Source organism: Cetorhinus maximus, chromosome 11, assembly GCF_964194155.1.
Source record: "Cetorhinus maximus chromosome 11, sCetMax3.hap1.1, whole genome shotgun sequence".
Taxonomy (NCBI): domain Eukaryota; kingdom Metazoa; phylum Chordata; class Chondrichthyes; order Lamniformes; family Cetorhinidae; genus Cetorhinus; species Cetorhinus maximus.
This window is the reverse complement of record NC_135889.1, coordinates 13210422-13230906: the sequence shown is the minus strand read 5'-3', so window position 1 is coordinate 13230906 and position 20485 is coordinate 13210422. Positions and strand designations below refer to the sequence as shown.

Below are 20485 nucleotides of genomic sequence, written 5' to 3'. Positions count from 1 at the left end.
TATCAAGTGGCAATTACACAGCATTAACCTGCTCATTGGTGCTCAGTTTAGGTTCTGCCAGGCCCACTCGGTTCCAGAGCTCTTTGCGGTCTTGGTCCAAAAGTGGACAAAAGAGGTGAATTCCAGAGGTAAGGTGAGAGTGACTGCCTTTGACATCAAGGCAGTATCTGACCGAGTATGGCATCAAGGGCACGAGTGACATTAAAGTCAATGAGAATAGGGGGAAAATTTTGCAGTAGCTGGAGTCATACCTAGCAGAAAGGAAGGTTGTGGCTGTTGGAAATCAATTATCTCATCTCCAGGACATCGCTGCAGGAGTTCATCAGAGCAGTGTCCTAGACCCAATCAGCTTCAGAGGCTTCATCAATGCCCTTCACTCTATCATAAGGTCAGATGTGGGGATACTTGCAGAGTATTCAGTTCCATTTTCAGCTCCTCAGATGATGAAGCAGTTAGTGCCCAAATGCAAAAAGACCTAGATAACAGGCTCGATAAGAGGCAAATAACATTCATACCACACAAGTGCCAGGCAATGGTCATCTCCAACAAGAGAGAATCTAACCACCTCTCCTTGATTTTCAATGGCATTACCATCACTGAGTTCTACACATCCTGAGAGGTCACCATTGGCCAGAAACTTAACTGGATCAGCAACATAAATACCGTGGCTAGAAGATCAGAGGCTGGGAATTCTGAGGCAAGTAACTCACTTCCTGATTCCTCAAAGCTTTTCCACCATCTGTAAGGCACATGTTAGAAGTGTGGTGGAATATTCCCCACTTGATTGGATGAGTGCAGTTCCAACAACACTTAAGAAGCTCAGCCTGATCCAAGACAAAGCAGCCCGCTTGATTGGCACCTTATCCAGTAACATTCACTCAATCCATCACTGACGGACAGTAGCAGCAGTGTGTACCATCTACAAGATGCACTGAAACATCTTACCGAGACTTCACTAACAACATCTTTCAAATCTGCGACCTCCACTGCCTAACAGAACAATGGCAGAAAACACATGAGAACACCACCACCTACAAGTTCTGCTCCAAATTACGCACTATCCTGGCCTGAAAACACATCACCTTTTTTACCGCTACTGAGTCAAAATCCTGGAATTCCCTCCATAACAGCACTGTGGGTGTACCTACACCACATGGTCTACAGTGGTTCAAGAACATGATGCAATATCAAAAACTCGAGAGTAATTAGAAATAGGTAAAAAAAATTTCTGGTTTTGCCAGTGACGCCCACATCCCATGAATGAATAAAACTCCATTCAAATCCACACTGCTGGTGGAAACCAGTCCCACGCCATTGCAGCTGCACGACAAAACAAACTGGCCGGAATTACTGAACAGCTGATATTATGACTTCACAAGTAATTGATTCAGGCAATTATGCCATAACATTGCATGATACTTGGTGATCCCTCAAATGATGAACTTGACCACACGTCACATACCTGCAGCATCAAGGTGGCTGCTGTGGAATACCTGATGCTGGGGGTATAAAGAAAACGAGAGAGGAACAACCACCAATCCTACACAGCACATTACCAAAAAAGAAGGATGCATTGGAGCAAAGTCAAAGCCACATGATTCAATTGTAAATCATTTAGGCTCAGCTTTAATGATCTATGGCATCGCTGAACTGCTGCTTGAGATTACTGCCTACTAATCACTTCCAGATATCTACTTTCTGAAAACTTTGTTTAAAAAGTGCTGATGGTGAAGAGTAGCACAATACAATGAGACTGTTGTAAAGAATTAGGACAATGAGCAATTTAAGAAAAGACTGTCACTCTTCCAAACAGTAACTCTGTCCAAGTGTGAAGCAGCACACTGCACAGGAATCTATCCACTGTGGTACATTATCTAAAAGCAGCATCTGTCTGAGAATTGGCCAGGACAGCAGAGAACACTGAACACTCCCTGCTTTTCTTCACAATAGTGTCCTTGGATCATATACGTCCAACAAACAGGGTGGCCTTGGTTTAACATTTTATCTGAAACACTGGGAGTGCTAGCCTAGATTAACTGCTCAGGTTTCTGCAGTGGGATTTTGTATTTTTCTTTATTTGCTTAAACACAAGTCCTGATGATATCATAAGAGTGTCTGAGCCAAAGTGTGAGGCAGTGGGAGAGATGCAGTCACTACCCCGTGGTTGAACCAATGATTGTGCTAACGTAATGACTATACACATGTCAAGTCATATCCCTTACAAGATCAGGATGGCAAATTTCTTCCAGCCATTCCAGTGGGTGTTAACTGTGGCTCAGTTGGTAGCACTATTGTCTGTGAGTCAGGCGTATGTGGGTGCACGTCCCATTTTAGAAACTTGTGCACAAAAAATCTAGGCTGACATGGCAAGGCAGTGCTGAGGGACTGCTGCACTGATGGAGGGGCCATCTTTTGGACGAGACATTAAACCTCTCTAAGGTGAACTTAAAAGATCCCATGGTACTATTTTGATGAGGATCAGGAAGTTGTCTCCAGTGTCCCAGTCAATATTTATCCCTCAGTCAACATTATTATCTTGTCTTTATTTCACTGCTGCCTGTGGGAGTCACTATGGGAAAATTAGCTACCACATTTCCTACATTACAATAGTGACTACACTTCAAATTACTCCATTGGCTGTAAAGCGCTTTGGAATGTCCTGAGGTTGTGAAAGATGCTATAGGAATACAAGTCTTTCATTTTCTTTCACTTACCCCAACACAGGTGCAATGTAGTGGAACATAAATTTATACATATTCCAGAAATGATGCTGCACCTGATCAATCTAACCAGCCCTACGTTCTCGACAGAAAGCCCTACACATGGTAATGTGAAATTTGTCTGAATGGCCTCTCTGTGTAAAAGAAAAGTACTTAAATTCACAGTTAATGCCCATGTGCATTTAGCACACCTCCATGTGTCACATGTGGATTATAATGTTAATTTACTCTGCACGTGCTTCCCTTTGCTCCCAAATCTTCACCCAGTGAGAGTTGCCAACTCTGGTTGGACAAATTCCTGGAGGATTCATCGTATGAGCTCCTGCCTAGCCTTTACACTTCGAACATTGGTCACCTGACATGTCCAACCTCGCAGTGCATCACCTTGCAATGCCAAGCAGAAAATGGATGACTCTTAATGCAATTGGATGATTCGTCACTGTCACCAACGCCTCTCTTGCCATGTCCAATGCTTTTTATAGATATTAAAAAGTGTTCAAAGAAAATTAAAAAAAAAACATTTTAAATGCCCCTATGATTTTTCTCCCGGACTTTTTGCTCACAGCAGTGTCCTGGAGAATAGCTCTTAACTCCTGGGCACTGCTGGAGGGCTGACAAACCTTAGCCCAGTGGAATATCTGAAACAATTAATGCCATTCCACAGTGAAGGCCTTTTCAACCTGTGCCAGTACAAAGATTGAAAAGCACTTGCACTCATATTGCACCTCATCAGTGCTTTCACAAACCAAAGTCTCAAATTGCTTCACACATTGAGTCATTCTGAGGTATAGTTACAGTTGCTAAATATGAGTGCATGGTGGCTATTTTATGCACATAAAACAGTCCCGTAAACAGTACTGAAGTGAACAGCCAGTTAGTTAATAGTTCCTGAAGCCCAGGTAAGACCAAATGGAACTCAGGTAACCTGTGCACCAAAAATGTAAACATCCATTTTAAGAACACATTTTAATTACAAAAGGAGAAAAAGAATGAAAGATCCTAGACACCTGGGGGCAACAGAAAATTGGTCGAGGTTCCTCCCTTCCTGACACTAGGTAGAATAACATGAATGACCACAGGGCTTTGAGAATCCAGCAATTCCTGGCGCAAAACACATCCTGGTTGGAAATCTGAATAGGCCCCCTATGCACAGTTATGATAAATAAATAAACACGGAACATGTATTCTTTGAACATGTGGTCGGGATATGTAAGCTAGCACAATTTTCAAGGGTCCCTCATTCTTTTCCTCCCACCTAAAAAATAACAAGTGGTGAAGCTCGATCAAAGCACTTGTGAGAGCTATCATGACTATCAAAGTCAAACTATCAAAACTATCAGGGTGTTAATGCCTATTTCCATAGGACGAAGGAATGCTCAATGTTTGGTCAAAAACAAATTTGGGATTTTGAAACATTTTCCACCAAGATTGTGTGCTTTTGGTAAACCCCCAGTTTCTGCAATTGCCATTTCATAATCAGTGAGTTAGCAAAGCTCATCAGCTGTGGCTCAGTGGGCAGCACTCTCACCTCTAAGTCGGAAGGTTGTGGACTCGAGCCCTATTTCACAGACTTGAGAACGAAGTCTAGGCTGGCACTCCAGTGCAGTGCTGACGGAGTGCTGCACTGTCAGAGGTGCTGTCTTCCCAATGAGATGTTAAACTGAGGCCATAGCTACTCTTAGGTGGATTTAAAACATCCCATAGTACTACTTCAGAAAGATCGGGAGTGTTATCCACGGTGTGCTGGGCAATATTTATCGTTCAATCAATATCATTAAAGGTAGAGTATCTGTCACATTTCTGTTTGTGGGAGCTTGTTGTCCACAAATTGACTACTGGGTTTCTCTATAGAACAACACTGGCTACTTTTAAAAAGTACATAATTGGCTGTACAGCACTTTGGGATGTCCTGAGGTCATGTCAGACACTATATGTATACTTTCTTATTGTTCTTTCAAGGCTCTGCATTTTCCTCTGTACAGATCTCCAAAAGTATTACTAGTGTTCTGAACCTGTTGCTCACATACAGTAAAGTGGTTGGCATGCACTTCAGTCCCATGATGAGAAAGAAGCTGTGTAGGGAGGCCCCATAAAATCCACTTATTGATAGACTAGTTTCCATGGAATTATATCAAATTTACAGCACAGAAACAGGGCATTCAGCCCAATGGGTCCATGCCAGTCTTTATGCTCCACATGAACCTCCTCCCACCTTACTTTATCTCAACCTATCGAAATAACCTTTCTATTCATTTCTCCCCTATGTGTTTATCTAGCTTCCTCTTAAAGGTATGCTATTCATCTCAACTACAATTCCTCGGATCAAGTTCCACATTCTAACCACTCTCTGGGTAAAGAAGTTTCACTTGAATTCCTTCTTGGATTTATTGGCCACTATCTTATACTTATGGAGGTCTTGTGCAGCAGTGGGTAGCATCCTTGCCTCTGAGCCACAGTTCATGGGTGGTAAAATTGGTTTCAAACTGGAAGGGGGCGTGTGATGTTGCACAACACCATCCCTGACCTGGGAACACTTGAAATAAAAACAGAAAATGCTGAACATGTTAGCACCATCTGAAAAGGAAAAAAAAAGATTAACATTTTGGGAAAAGAGCTTTTATTGGAACTGAGCTCAGAAGAGTACTTCTTGATGCTTCAATATCACTAAAAGATATAGATGATCCAGCCATAATCCCATTGCTGTTTGTGGGAGCTTTCCATGCACAAATTGAATGCCTCATTTCCTGCATTGAAAGTGATGACATTTCATTGGCTGTAAAATGCTTTGAGATGTCCTGAGGTCATGAAAAATGCTATATGAACACAAGTCTTTCTTTTTGGAAGAAGGATCTCTACCCAAAATGTTACCCTGCACTATATCTGCTCCAACGCTGACAGATCTTATGCATCCATGCCACTTTATGGTTTTAGAATTCCTGGTTTTATTTCTGATGCTCATCATGCGCAGTGCCTTACATCTTCACCGGGAATGCTTCATGAAGATGCCTAAAGCTGTGCCATCATTTTCAAAATTACCACGTCCTGGAATCTCCCGCTGAACATTTGCTGTTCAATGTTGCAGCAACACCAGATGCTTGTTGGTTACGAATAATGGAGAGAGGGTAAATTGCCTCAACAGATGAAAAATCCTCTTTACCAAGTCTCACAACTGAGCTGCACACCACAGTTAAACTCACTGACTGTGGAGCTTAAATTAACTGGAGGAGCTTCTGCTTTCTTTACTAATTATCTTACATGCCCCACTACATTCCTTTGTTTGTGGACTTCTTCACACAGGGATAGCGGAAATCCTCTCCCCAAAAAGCTGTTTGAGGTTAGGAGTCAATTGAAAATTGCAAAATTGAGATTGATAGATTTTTTGTTACGTAAGGGTATTAAGGGCTACAGAACCAAGGCAAATAGATGGAATTAAGATACAGATCAGCCAGGATGTAATTGAATGGTGGAACAGGCTAAGCAATCTCGAGTTCCAGGGCACTTGGGGAAACCCTGGAGAGGTATCAAATTAATGTGCATGCACTAGCTGCTACCACTAGGACATTCATTAGTTCCTCAGCTTAAGGCTACAGCCACGGGTTCCAGAATGAGTTGGCTTTTGAATGACAGCAAAATGATATTGAGGTATCACTTTTCATTACATGAATTTATTTTGGTTCGATGTTATTTGATGTGAGCAGACATGCAGATGGGCAGCAGATGCATTAGCTTGAATTAGCCTCTAGACATAAACTAAGCCAAAAACTGAGCACACATACACACATCATTCCCCTTCAGAGCAAAAATATACCAAAAACAAAGTGTGCTTTCTCTTAAGGTTGCCTTCAAGTTTTAAAACAATAAATCTCTATCTTTTCCCCCTCCCCAGCTCAAAGGTGAGGTTCCAGCTCCCAACAGACAGACAGATAGATCATTTAAAGGTCTTTGTTAAATGGGAACGAAAACAAAAATGTAAGGCTTGCATTCATATAGCACCTTTCATGACCTCAGGATGTTCCAAAGCCAATGAAATACTTTTGAAGTGTTACCACTGTTGTAATTTAGGAAATTTAGAAACCAACACCAGCAACTGCAAGTTCCCCTCCAAGTCACTCACCATCCTGATTTGGAAATATATCGGCCGTTCCTTCACTGTCACCAGGTTAAAATCCTGAAACTCCCTCCCTAACAGCACTGTGGCTGTACCTACACCACATGGACTGCAGCAGTTCAAGAAGGCAGCTCACCACCACCTTCTCAAGGGCAATTAGGGATGGGCAGTAAATGCTGGCCTTACTAGTAATGTACATATCCCATGAAAGAATCAATTAAACAAATGAACGTAGCAAACTCTCAAAAAAGTAATGTGATGATGACAGGCTAATATGTTTTAGGAATTGTTTGAGAGATAAATGTTGGCCAGTAGACCGGAGAGACTGTAGAAGGCAGTTGACCATCATCTTCAGAAAGGCAATAGATGCTGACCTTGATGCTCACGTCCCATGAATGAATATATCAAAATAGTGGCTCTTCTTTAAAATAATGCCTTGGGATCTTTTATGTCCACCTGAGAGGGCCGATGGAGCCTCGATTTAATCTCTCATCCAGAAGACAGCTCCTCCGACAGCGCAGCATTCTCTCAGTACTATATCAGTGTGTCAGCCTAGATTTTGTGCTCAATAGTCAGGAGTGGGGCTTAAACCCATAACCTTCTGACTCAGAGATGAGAGTGCTACCCACTGAGCCTCAGCTGACACTTATTTCATCAAACTAACTGATCTTATTGACACTAACCACCACTACTCTTTCCCATTATAGCACGAATGTCACTCAGTGACCAACATTACATCTCCAGTCTTAATGGGGTTGTCACTCAACAGACCAAAGTTACACCTTCTCCGTACAGTGGAATTGCCACTTGCTGACCTACAGTACAATGCCCATTGCATTGAACCTCAAATAAAAAGTAATAAAAACATTTATTTGAAGTAGCAATGATGGAACTGGTCAGATAACTTGCATTGCCCAGCAGGCTAAGGTGTTATTGTGAAGGTCAATGATTTCAACTGCAATTACATGAGAATAAATAGACACAAAAGAATGATGTTGTGGTAGTGGGACCTACATTTCTCATCATAGCTAGCTCAGTGATAACCACAATTTAAACTACTCATAAAGTGCTAATCTACAATAAGAATGCTTCTGTGACCAATAGAAAAAAGAAAGATTTGCATTTATATAGTACTTTTCACAATTACTAGACATCTCAAGGCGCTTAACAGTTTTGAAGTTTAATCACTGTTGTAATGTAAGAAACACAGCAGCAGTTACACACAGCAAACTCCCAGAAACAGCAATCTGATAATGACTAGATAATCTGTTTTGTGATGTTGATTGAAAGATAGATATTGCCCAGGGCACTGGGGAGAACACCCCTGCCCTTCTTCAAAATAGTATCATGGGATTTGTTTATATATATATCCGAGTAGGCACAGGCAGATGGGGCCTCGTTTTAACATCTCATCCGAAAGACAGTACGTTCGACAGTGTAGCACACCCTCAGTACTGTGCGGAATCTCGGCCTTGGATTTTTTACTCAATCTCTCGAGTGGGTGGGGGGGAGACACTTGAACCTGGGACCTTGTGATACAGGGGTCAGAGTGCTACCAACTGAGCCACAGCTGACAACAGCAATAGGTAATTGAAGGGTTTGAATAAATGAATAGAATCATAGAATGGTTACAGCACAGAATGGGACCATTTGGTCCATTGTGTTTGTGCCGGCCCCCTGCAAGAGCAATTTAGTAGTCCTACTCCCCTGCCCTTTCCATGTACCCCTGAAATTTTTTTTTCCCCGTCAGATAACCAGCCAATTCCCTTTTGAGAGTCATGATTGAATCTGCCTTCACCACACTCTCAGTCAATGAATTCCAGATCCTAACCACTTGCTATATGAAACAGTTTTTATTCATGTTGTCTTCGGTTCTTTTGCCGTTCACCTTAAATCAGTGTCCTCTGGCTCTCGACCCTTCCACCAATGGGAACAGTTTCTCTCCATTTACTCTATTCAAGCCCCTCCTGATTTTGAAAACCTCTATCAAATCTCCTCTGAATCTTTTTTTTCTCTCTCTAAGGAGAATAGCGCCAGCTTCTCCAACGTATCCACATAAAGTCCCTTATCTGTGGAACCATTCTCATAAATCTTTTCTGTTGAGTTGATAACCCACTGGGGCCTTGTTCTGTTAATATCATGATGCCATAAAGTATTTTCACAGGCGCATAATTCGGGGTCCTTTGAAAAGCAGAGACAGCAATAAGACAATTTTGAGACAATGAGGAACTTACACACACACTAATGGGAAAATCCAAATGGCAAGTTCTGAGGCAGAAAGCCAAGAATAAGGCTGAGAGTAAGCTTTGGATATACTGGTTGATCTATCTATCAATATGTATATATATGTTATCTTCTTCATGTGTTCAACCTCCACACACGAATAAATTGTGTAAAGGTACCTCAAATGAGGTGGAAATCTCTATGACTAGATGCTAAGGTTGGCTTGGAGTACCACAGCTCTAAGGTGTCAGCCTTAAAACTCAGTGGGTAGCACTCTTGCCTCAGAGTCTGAAGGTCGTGGGTTCAAGACCCTCTTCAGAGACTTGCAGCACAAAATCTAGGCTAGTACTTCTGTGAAGTACTGATGTAGTGCTGCACTGTCAGAGGTTGAGTCTTTTGGATGAAAAGTTAAACCAATCTTCCCCCTCAGGTGAACGAATAGTGCCCTAGTGAATAGGGCACTATTTTGAAGAAAATTAGGGGAGTTCACCCTGGCTAATATTAAAATTTCAACCAATATTACTAAAGCAGATTATCAGGTCATTATCACCTTGCTATAATAACCTTTCTTTTTCCAAATTTGCTGCTGTGTCTTCAAAAATGCTTAATTGGCACTTTGGGACATTCTGAAGTCATGAAAGGCACTACGTAAACGCAAGACTTTCTTTTACAGTAACATGAGCTGTCAAGGCCAACAGTACTTTGGAAAAGCACGCAAATTACTTTCAGTTCTTTCCTCGCAGGAAGATTTGTGAAAAGCCTTCTAACAGACTGCAGAGTCTGTGCTCAATGAATCAGGCATTCACTGGAAGCCCTGCTGCTTAACCTGGAACTGGTAGGCACTTCTGAAAATCAAGTGCAGCCTGTGAAACATGCAAAAACTTTCCACATACATCCGTCACTTGGAAAGGATTCATTCAGCAACATACAGTTCTTGAAACCAAACACCTCCGTGGACCTGAGTCAAGGACAAATCAACAAATACAAAGATACAGTCAACTGGAGTCCCAATCAATCAGCTTAAGTGTAAAAGCAATAAAAATCATGCTTCAAAATCAAAAGCCAATGCAAACGACAGCTAACCTGAAAACTAGTCTGTACTTTGAAAGTACAAAACAAAAACAGTGTGGAGTGGTAGAAGGGCTAGCTAATAAGTTGGAGAAAACACACCAGCACTAAAGGTGAATGCTGTGTTGGTAACAGAGCGGCTGTTGCTGATTACAGGAGGAAAGGAATGCCTGAACTACGTTTTGAAGAACAAGGCAGAAATCACCACAGGGGTTGAGGAAACAACAAGATCACTATGACTCCTCCTGCAGTCAGCCAAACTGAGCGGTTTTCACACTATTCAGTTTGGTGGCACCTCTGTACATACTGATACATTCCTGGGGACTATCTGTAAATACTGATATACTCCTGGGAACTGTCTGTAAACAGTGAAACATGTATGGGGTTTGCCTGAAAGTGCTGATGCACTCTTGGGAACTATCTGTAAGTACTGATACACTCCTGAGTGATGTCTGTAAATATTGATACATTCCATGAGATTTTTCTGCCCTCACTTCTAAAATACAGAATCAGCAACACCACATCAGAAAAAAATACGCTAACATGAAAAAAATTGGAAACATATGAAGAGTAGAATTCTTGAGACGCTGCTCACAACACAGGGTGCTCCTGCTCCACCTGGTCAAAGATCAAGCCTTGTATATGTTCTTTGATCCGTAGAATAAAGATCAAAAATTTAAATTTAAGAGGCAATAGAATTTTATTATTGTTTGGATGATACCCTTATTCATTTGTCTGTGGAGATTTAGGAAAAATGATTACTTTCAGCGCATTATCAGGAAACAGCATTTTATCTGTGAAAGATCAATTTTGTATTGGAAAACACTTAAGGAATTCCATTTCATACAAACAAAAGTAGATAGTTGTGGATAAAGCTTTAATGTTGCACTTTTTGACAAATGTTCCTAGAGTTTCCTCTCTAAGTTCAAACAATCAGATTCTTACCATTTGATCACTCTTGATGATTACTTTACTAACCATTACATCCACACTGGTGTTCTCTCCCCCTGGGAAAGGTATCTATGCTACACTGCTTGAATACTCAACAAACTCTAATCTTTAACCCTAGTGATTAAGTGACTATTGCTTTATCCATTCACACGGTGATAATTTCACTGACTAAGCTGACTACTATTAACCCGAGCACCCATCAGTCATGACTTTCCTGTCCAGCCCAAAGCCCAGCTATCAAGAAAATGCCAATCTGATGTCGGTCGTCGGAACTATGGTTACTCACCTTCTGGTTCTGCTTTGGTTAGTGCATTCTATAATTTATTTTAGATTGCCTGACTGGAAGAGAATTAGGCTTACCGAACTCCCATTGGTTTGCTTAGTGACATAGTGGGCCAGTGCATTCATGTCAAATGCCAAAGAGGGGTTAGAAAGGGCTGGTAGTCCATTCCAATGACCCCACACACCATTAATTCCTGTCCGTGACTGTGCCATAAGGGAATGCTAGGAAGGATAAGAAAATAAAGGAGGTTCATTGCAAACAGCTCTTGGGCATCGCCGTCACTGATTATAAATAAATCATTCTTCACTGCTTATCAATTGCCCGAGCTCTCTGTCAGCAATGGGGTATGGCATCCTACAAGAGAAACATTAACAAACTATCACTATAATAAAGGCAAATCCTTCACGATTACTTACTTGCCGATTAGGAATTCTTACAATATGGCAGGTCACCTACACTTTAGTTTCGCATGGGAATAAATAAAAGTTTACTGTATAGGCATCACCATCATCCTGTGCTTGATGACCTGCAACGACTCCCTGTCCAGCAATGTATTGAATTTAAAATAGTCATCCTTGTGTTCAAATCTCTTCATGATTTTGCCTCTCCCCATTGCCCGATGGCTCATCCAACTTTGCCCTCTTGTACATCCCTGATTTCCTTCTTTCCGCTATTGGTGCCCATGCCTTCAGGTATTAGACATGAAGTTCTGGAATTCCCTCTCTATAACACTCCACTTCTCTTTCCCTCCTTCAGGATCCTCCTTAAAAGCTACCTCTTTGACCTGTCCTAATATATTTTTGTCTGACTTAAGGCCGAGTCTTCACCATGGAAGTGGGATACAGGAACCGGGTCTGTTTTTTGTGTCAGAGACCCACCCCTGGTGGGAAAATGACTGAAGTTAAGATTTTCCCAGGGCTAAGCTTAATTGATATGGATGAGTCTCCTGTACAATTAAAACTCATGGGAGCAGAAATGGAGGCGAGTTTCAGACAGTCATTTCTGAGGCTGCTAGTTGTCCTGGGGAAAAACATTTGTGCCAAAGCCTGCCAATGCACCACAGGGAATAGAGATGTCATGGGGGGAATGGAGGCCTGGCCCCCATGAGGGAAAGAGAGATGTCCCCTTCCTGAAGGTTGGCAGGAGGAGGCTACCTCGTTATGCAGCAGGGGCACCTCTCTGTTTAGCTTTGTCCCCCTTTGCCTCCAATTCTTCCTCCTGTCTTATCTCCTGCTCCTCCCCCTGATGAGCTGACCCCTTCCAAGGCCTCACCGTCCTCAAGATCCACACTTCTCTCGAGGGCCATGTTATGGAGAGCGCAGCAGACCACCACAATGACTGAGAACCTTGCAGGCGGGTATTGCAGGGCATCCCTTGACCGTTCCAGGCACTGGATCCAGTGCCCTCTGCACTGGTGATGCTCAATTTGTTGTAAATCTGGCGTGTCCATCCTTGATGAAAAAGGGCATCTGTCACCTGGGTGATGCACAGGTGTGCAGCCGCCTGCGAGATGCCACAGAAGTCCGCACTGACCATAGCACAGATACCTGTCGCCACCTGCCCAGAGAATCGCAGTCTCCGGCACTGGCTCTCAGTCATCCATAAACCTCTTCACCTCCACCTGTAGATCCTGTGCTCATGGTAATGTCCCCTTCTCCTTCGTGCCGCTTGTCCCTCTCCTCTGGCCTCCTGATGCCCTACGCTCTGCCATCCAGCTGAGGCTTCTGCACCCTATCTCCAAAGGCCTCAGTTTCTGAGGGTGCAGCACCATTTCCAGTTGCACCCTTCCTGGTGCTCAATTGGAGCCCAAACAGGTTCTCCCACTGCTCCGATGCCCACACGATGCCAGGACGGTGGAGATCCCTGAACTAGCAAATTTCTTAATGCTGACTCCACCCCTGACCTGTGATGGGCTGCTGCAATTTTAATTTCATTGGGGTGATCCTATGACTCGGCCCTCACATGGTCCTTACTTGCCCTCGGCTGGTCAGAGGCAGAGAGCTCCCGAATGCTTGCTGCCCCCAGGAAGATTCAAAAGGTTTGCAGAGGTGGGCTTTTAACAAGACCTTAACCACTTTAATTGCCTGTTTAGTAACATGGGTGAGCTCAATGGCCCGCACTCCTCCCCGCCCTCACAAAGATTGGAGATACTGGAAACGGAGGTAGGATGTCCAGTCACATGACATCGCCATTATTTTCTTTAGTCCACCTGCCTCCGTTTCAACCCAATTCAGGCCATGACAGTCTGGCCGTCAGTCTCAAAGTTAGTCCAGTACCGCTCCTGTGAAGTGCCTTGGGGCATTGTGCCAGGCTAAGAAATAGGATTATAAAAAATGGAAATTGTTGTTGTCAGTCACAAGTTGGAATATCATAACAAATGTAATTAAATACTCAAGAGATGGCTCGCGATCAGTGTGAAAACTGACTCCACGCATCGTCTACATTAGTAGGAAGCAGGCATGTTCTAAGGAAATCCTCTTGGCTGTTGTTACTGGAACGCGCCATCATCATTGTTTCACTAAAGAACTAAAAGGGTCTCATCGTGGGAAACTTGAAAAGTATTTTTGTTCTTTTTAAAATGATACTTGGATTGAACAAAAAAATAAAAAAATACCTTGGTATCACTTACGCAGAGATAGGCAGCTGATGCTCATAGTAATTACTCCTACTAATTTTTTTTTTAACTCCTTAAAGAAAAATGCAACTTTGAATGCCATGGCACACATGGGGTTATCATGTATGATACAGTAGCTTACTCCGATATGAGTAAGAAAAAAAGTAAGAAAGAAAGACATGCATTTATATAGCGTGTTTCATGACCTCAGGGTGTCCCAAAGCACTTTGCAGCCAATGAAGCACTTTTTAAAGTGTAATCACTGTCGCAATTTAGGAAACACTTTAGACAATTTGAACACAGCCAGATCCCAAAAACAGCAATGGGACAATTACAAAATAATCTGATTTAGTGATATTGTCTGAGGGAGAAATATTGGTCAGGACACCAGGGAGAACTCCCTTGCTCTTTCTGAAAATAGTGCCTTTGGGATCGATTATACCCACCTGGGGGGGTAGCTGGGGCCATGATTTAACATCTTATCTGAAAGATAGGGCTGTAGAGTGTCATACTACTGAGTCATGAGTAGAGTCTTCCCATAGAGATTGATAACCTTTAAACATGAATATGAATTTCTCAGAGGCCTATGCAAAGAACTGCGTAACAAGGTTTCATGCTTTAGGATTTTTACTGTAACAAACTAAAATCAACAATGACTAAACATTACTTAGGAGGCAACTTATACCCTACGCTATGGAAGAGGTACTTCCCAGTAGTTTCTTAACACAACTGAAAACCCCCTACCATGTTTATACATTACACCATGTTCTCAGCAGATATATAGCCTTGTATTTAATGTCTCCTGGCAATTCAACAGGCTCTCTTCTCTTTGTCCCATACGGGGTGAATCTTCCTATGTCCTTTTAAAAAAAAGTCCCCTTCACCCAATCTTCTGAGAATACTTGAATGGAATTTCAGAAGCAAAGCACCCACTGTTGATTCTTTGGTCTTCGACTCTCCACCACAAGCTTCATTCCTTTCAAAAGGGGTTCCGTCCTCCACTTGGCGATTAACCACAGAATTGCAGAATCTTTACAGTGCAGAAGGAGGCCGTTCGGCCCATTAAGTCTGCACTGGCTCTCTGAAAGAGCATTCAACCTAGTCCCACTCTCCTGCCTTATTCCCCATAACCTTGCTCATTCTTTCTTTTCAGATAGCAATCCAATTCCCCTTTGAGTACCTTGATCAAACCTGCCTCCCCCACCCTCTCAGGAAGTTTCTTCCCAACTCCAACCACCCTCTGGGTGAAAATTATTTTTCCTTTAAAAACATTTTTAAAAAATTGACCCGAAAGCAGGTCCTTTTCTTCTGCCTGGCCTAGCAGCACCTGCTTTTGGACTGACTTAACTCGGAGAGTCTGTAAGTCTGCAAGCAGCAAGAACAGCTGCCTTCTCGTCTGTGTTCAGGTGTTAAAGCTCACGCCTGACCTTCAATAGGTTTTGACCTGGGCTTCTGTCCCCCATGGCAACCAAATCATATGGGCCAATCGACGGGTAGGGTTCAGTACAACTTCACACCATCCCCCATCCTGGGCATTCTGTTTTACCTTAAACTAAAAGAGACAGTTTGTTAGTTTTAAACATAACCATCTTATAATGTCCAGTGATTGCAACAAGTGCAACTCACTGGAACTGCTGGTGGACTATTATGAACAATAAGAAGACTGAAGTGATTCCTGAAGAAACATTCTGATTAACAATTAGCACCTATTGACAAGCTAATTTTGGCACCATGTAACTGCCTCTTTAGCTATGATGTTTGGCTGGATTTGAAATACTGGCATCCTGATAGCTACCATGAGTTTGCTATGAGAAGGCCAGCATCCCACAGGTCCCACAGGAAAAGCAGACATTGCCTCCTTCATTTCCCCTATTCCTGAAAGGGGCTGATTTGTACCAGCTGTCACTGCACCTTTCCCCTCCCCATTAAGATTCAGAAGACTTATCCCAGTGCCCTAAGCAACATTAACCCTTCAGCCAACACCACTAAAAGCAGATCATCTAGTCATGTTGCTATTTTTGGGGCCTTGCTGTGCACAAATTGGTTGCGTGCATTTCCTACATTATAACAGTGAATACACTTCAAAAGCTATTTCATAATGCACTTTGGGATGCCCTGAGGATGTGAAATGCACATGTATGCTATGGAAATGCACATTCTTTTCTTTTCTGAAATGCCCTACTTTCATAAATGTGTCATCTCACTGCCTGGCGAAGAACTCATTCAACGAAGACATGCCAGGTTGAGTAACGGGCAACATCACCATTTTCCAACTGACAAGCAACATCTTGTACTACTGCAGATGCTGGACTTCTCATAGCAACATTCGTTATCAGAACATGGTCCAAATCTGATTGTCAGTTCACATGCAAACTCCCATGAGTTCTAAGCTTTAATCTCTCAAATTATACCCTCCATAAATCTCTGAAAAATGTCGCCTTTGCCAGTTCCACCTGGGTGAGCAAAGAAGTGACTCTCTCTTCCTCTTTGGGTCAATGGAATCTCTCCTCGCCTTTTCCCCACCCTTGATCGAGTTCAGAGACTCACAGCTCTGGCATGCCTGAGGGGAAAACACTCATCATCCCACCAGACTGCCAGCACACCACGCAGCTTCAGGCTTTCATACTTACAGTTCTAACCCATTAAAAAATACTTAACTTTTTTGTCGGTGGTGGTGGTAGGGTAGGGGGGGAGGTGGAATCTAATTTTCCTGTAACCTCCACCATCGACAGTAATCAAATGGAAAGAAAGGCTAAGTCACTGCACATGAGAGTTGACAACTCTATTTGGTCATATTCCTAGAGGTTTCATCACATAAGCTAAGCCTCCAGTTACCCTGTCTAGTAAAATTTTTCCAATCTCCAATATTTTAACATAACATAATAAACCAACATGTCCAAAGAAAATACAAAAAAAAACCTCACATGTGAACGATTCTGTTTTAGAATCGTTATGTTTTCCTCCTTTGTTCCTTGCATGAGTGTTCACGTCTTTCCTGTAGGATTAGCAACCCTAAACTGCAGTGAGGGACTAGTCTGAGCGTCACCCCACAACACCATGGTCATTGTTATGGAGGCACACTGGGTTCTGAAACCATCCCGACTGTTTGTTCCCAACAAGTTAACTTGCTGGAGCGATCGTGACAGAGCAAATCAGTTGTTGTTTACTTCCTTGGTATCTGGGAAGCAGTGTTTTTTTTTCCCTCTCTCTCTTAGTAATTCAAAATAAACTCACTTGAACTGTCTCCTATGTACTTGAAAAGGCAAGAATCCCAGAAGTATGATGCCCCTTAAGGGATAAACTAAAGAGCAATGCTGAATAAATCACCAAAAAACAACACTGCCCTGATCTAAACTTTATGCAAAAAAAAGCCCCATGGATAAATAATACAGAATTCTTATCCCTGCCATCAAAATAACCATTCATCTGGGAGAAGTCAAGAAACCACATGGTGGCACAAGTAAATATTTATTGCTGCCTACTGCTGGCCAAACAACATTAGAGCCATGTTGTTCTGCTTCATACATGCCCGTGAAGCACATACTCAAGACAGCTGTGAATGAAATCAATCAGCTGGGATTTAACGGCTTAGGTCACTCTGGGTTTCTACTTTGCTTTGCTCGAATGTTTAGCTGTACAAGAAATGGGTCCAGTTTTATGGAGTTTACTTAAGCTGGATAAACAGAGGGCACTCCCTCATCGATATAGCATGCGTCAAGACTTACCCAAGGTGGTTCATAGTCATTAGGCCACCGCCTGCCTTCAAGCTCTTCGTAAGATGGAATGGCACCCTCTCTTCTGGCCTGATGGTACTCCTTCCTCAGTTGGTGGATTCGGTCCATGTTAGCGGGTCTTGCACTGCACAGAAGAATAGGACAGGATTAAGTGTCGACTTCCTAAACAGATTTTTTCTGAATGCTGAGGCAGCCCATGCCCTCATCTTCCAAGACTGCCCACGTACACCTCTTTAAAACTGGCACGTATCATTTATTTTCTCCCATTAAAGGTGCAAGGAAGGTACAGTAATATGTTTTGAAAAAGAACCTTATCAATGTTTGCTACAGAGGACAGCAGAATGGCGTGCTGAAATCAACTCTAGGATTCAGTGCTATGGACATCACATTTCTCATCACAGGTCAACTCATCAGGACCTACCAGCCATGTACCTTTGGAGCAAGCTGTTTCAGAAACTCATCCACCCCTTTTAATACTCCTCGGACAACTACACTGTTCCCGCTTCTCTAGAAAAGAGAAGACCAAGAAGTGACCTGATAAGAGGTCTTCAAAAATATGAAAGGGCAGATGTGGGAGGGAATAAAATGAGGACCATAAATATAAGATAGCCACAAATTCAATAGGAAATTCAGGAGAGACTTCTTCATCTAGAGAATAGTTAATTCAACAGAGAATTCAGAATTCATTATCCAGAGAATGGTGAGAATGTGGAACTCGCTACCACGTGGAGTAGTTGAGGTAAATAGCACAGATTTTAAAAAATATTTGTTAACGGAATGTGGGTTTCGCTGGCTAAGCCAGCATTTATTGCCCATCCCTAATTGCCTTTGTTCAGAGGGCATTTAAGAGTCAACCACATTGTTGTGGGTCTGGAGTCACATGTAGGCTAGACCAGGTAAGGACAGCAGATTTCCTTCCCTGAAGGACATTAGTGAACCAGTTGAGTTTTTACAACAATTGGCAATGGTTTCAGGGTCATCATCAGACTTTTAATTCCAGATTTTTATTGAATTCAAATTTCACCATCTGCCGAGGTGGAATTCAAACTCGGCCCCCCATAAGAGCATTACCCTCGGTCTCTGGATTACTAGTCCAATGACAATACCACTATGCCACTGCCTCCCCCTAGATGCATTTAAGCGGAAGCTAGGCAAGTACATGAGGGAGATGGGACTAGAAAGATACATTGATAAGGTGCGAAGAAGGATGCTCATGTAGAGCAAAACACTGCATAGGCCGGTTAAATTGAATGGCCTCTTTCAGTGTTGAAAATTCCATGTACTTCTATGTAAAGAGATGTCAATTTCTCCTCAAAGGAAGTGGTGTTCTGAGTTCCCTGAAGGCTTAGCAGGTGAATGGTAGCATGGTACAGTATTAAGTTATACTGACCAGAGGGTGCTAGGTCTGATTTCACAGCTTGTGTCAAATCAGGCTAACTCAGCTGGGTAGCAGTTGGGGTACTGTAAAACCTCAGAGCCCCCATGCTAGGAAAAGAAGAAGGGGCAAATTCAGTTATGGTTCCAATTCCAATGACATGAGCACTGAATCAATACAGGATTAGGCTTAGTTCTGATCCTCAGCAGACAACCGATAGAAAGAAACAGCTTGCATTTCTACAGCATCTTATCCATCCATAGGACATCCTAAAGTGATTTAAGAACATCAGAAACAGGAACAGGAGTCGACCATACAGCCCTTCAAGCCTGCTCTGCCATTGAATATGATCATAGCTGATCGGCTTCAACTCCACGTTCCCACCCGTTCCCCATCCCTTCATTCCTTGAGGGACCGAAGATGTCCATCTGAGCATGAAATATATTCAAATGAGGGAGCATCCATAACAGTCCGAGGTAGATAATTTCAAAGATCCACAACCCCAGATCAAAGAAATTTCTCCCTATCTCAGTCTGAAATGATCGATCCCTTATTGATCCCTTGGCGTCTCCCCTGTCAAGCCCCAGATGAAGCACTTTTTGAAGTGCAGTCACTGTTGGAATGCAGGAAATATGGCAGCCAATGCATCCACAGCAAGATCCCACAATCAGCAATGATAAATGGCTAGATAATTGGTTGCAGTGATGTTGATTAAGGGATAAATATTGGCCGGGACACAGGGGAGAACTCAACCTGCCCTTCTTTGAATAGAGTTTTAGAATTCTTTACGTCTCCCTGAGAAGGCCGAGGAGGCTTCAGTTTAGTGTTCCATCAGAAAGGTGGCATATCCAACAGTGCAACACTCCCTTCGTACAGGCACCGAAGTGTCATCCTAGATCTTGTGTCTCTGGGGTGTGACTTTAGCAGAATATCCTGTCAACTCTAACTGTCTAGACCCAAACATTTAGAGTGCCCAATTTGGTGGTGTTGTGCTGCTGAACTGAATTGCAGAAGCAATGCTTTTAGAAAAGGGACAAAGATAAGAGGTAATTTACCTACTAAACACACCTAAAGTAGTGATTGTGTGAAGGCTTGGAGAGGTTTCAAGCACAGGAGACAATGTACAAATGCAAATCTCATTTTTTTTCTCCCTTTAAAAAACTGTTAAAATAAAATTACGGTGATAGAGTGCTGCGATTTGGAAGGATTTGACTGGTATGTCAATGGGAATTGTTTCAGAGTTTCAAGGAAGGGAATGGTGGGTGGGGGGAGTGGGCGGGGAGTGAAATCAGGTTTTCTCCTCTTGATTCTTATCATGTTAGAACAGTTAATGAATTCAGGAGAAAAGGGGGAAAATTTGGTCCAGTTTATAACGGCAGATGTGATTGACAATGCTGTGGTGTCAGCAA

General features: G+C 42.6%; 1 protein-coding gene across 1 annotated transcript in view; it reads right to left on the bottom strand.

Annotated features, from left to right (window-relative positions):
• LOC144686400 (partitioning defective 3 homolog B-like) overlaps nt 1-20485 on the bottom strand; it is an 877073-nt gene that overhangs the window by 81897 nt on the left and 774691 nt on the right. The window contains exon 21 of the mRNA XM_078551550.1: nt 17693-17825. Within this exon, the coding sequence (XP_078407676.1) occupies nt 17693-17825 (133 nt within the window). The remainder of the gene's footprint in view (nt 1-17692; nt 17826-20485) is intronic.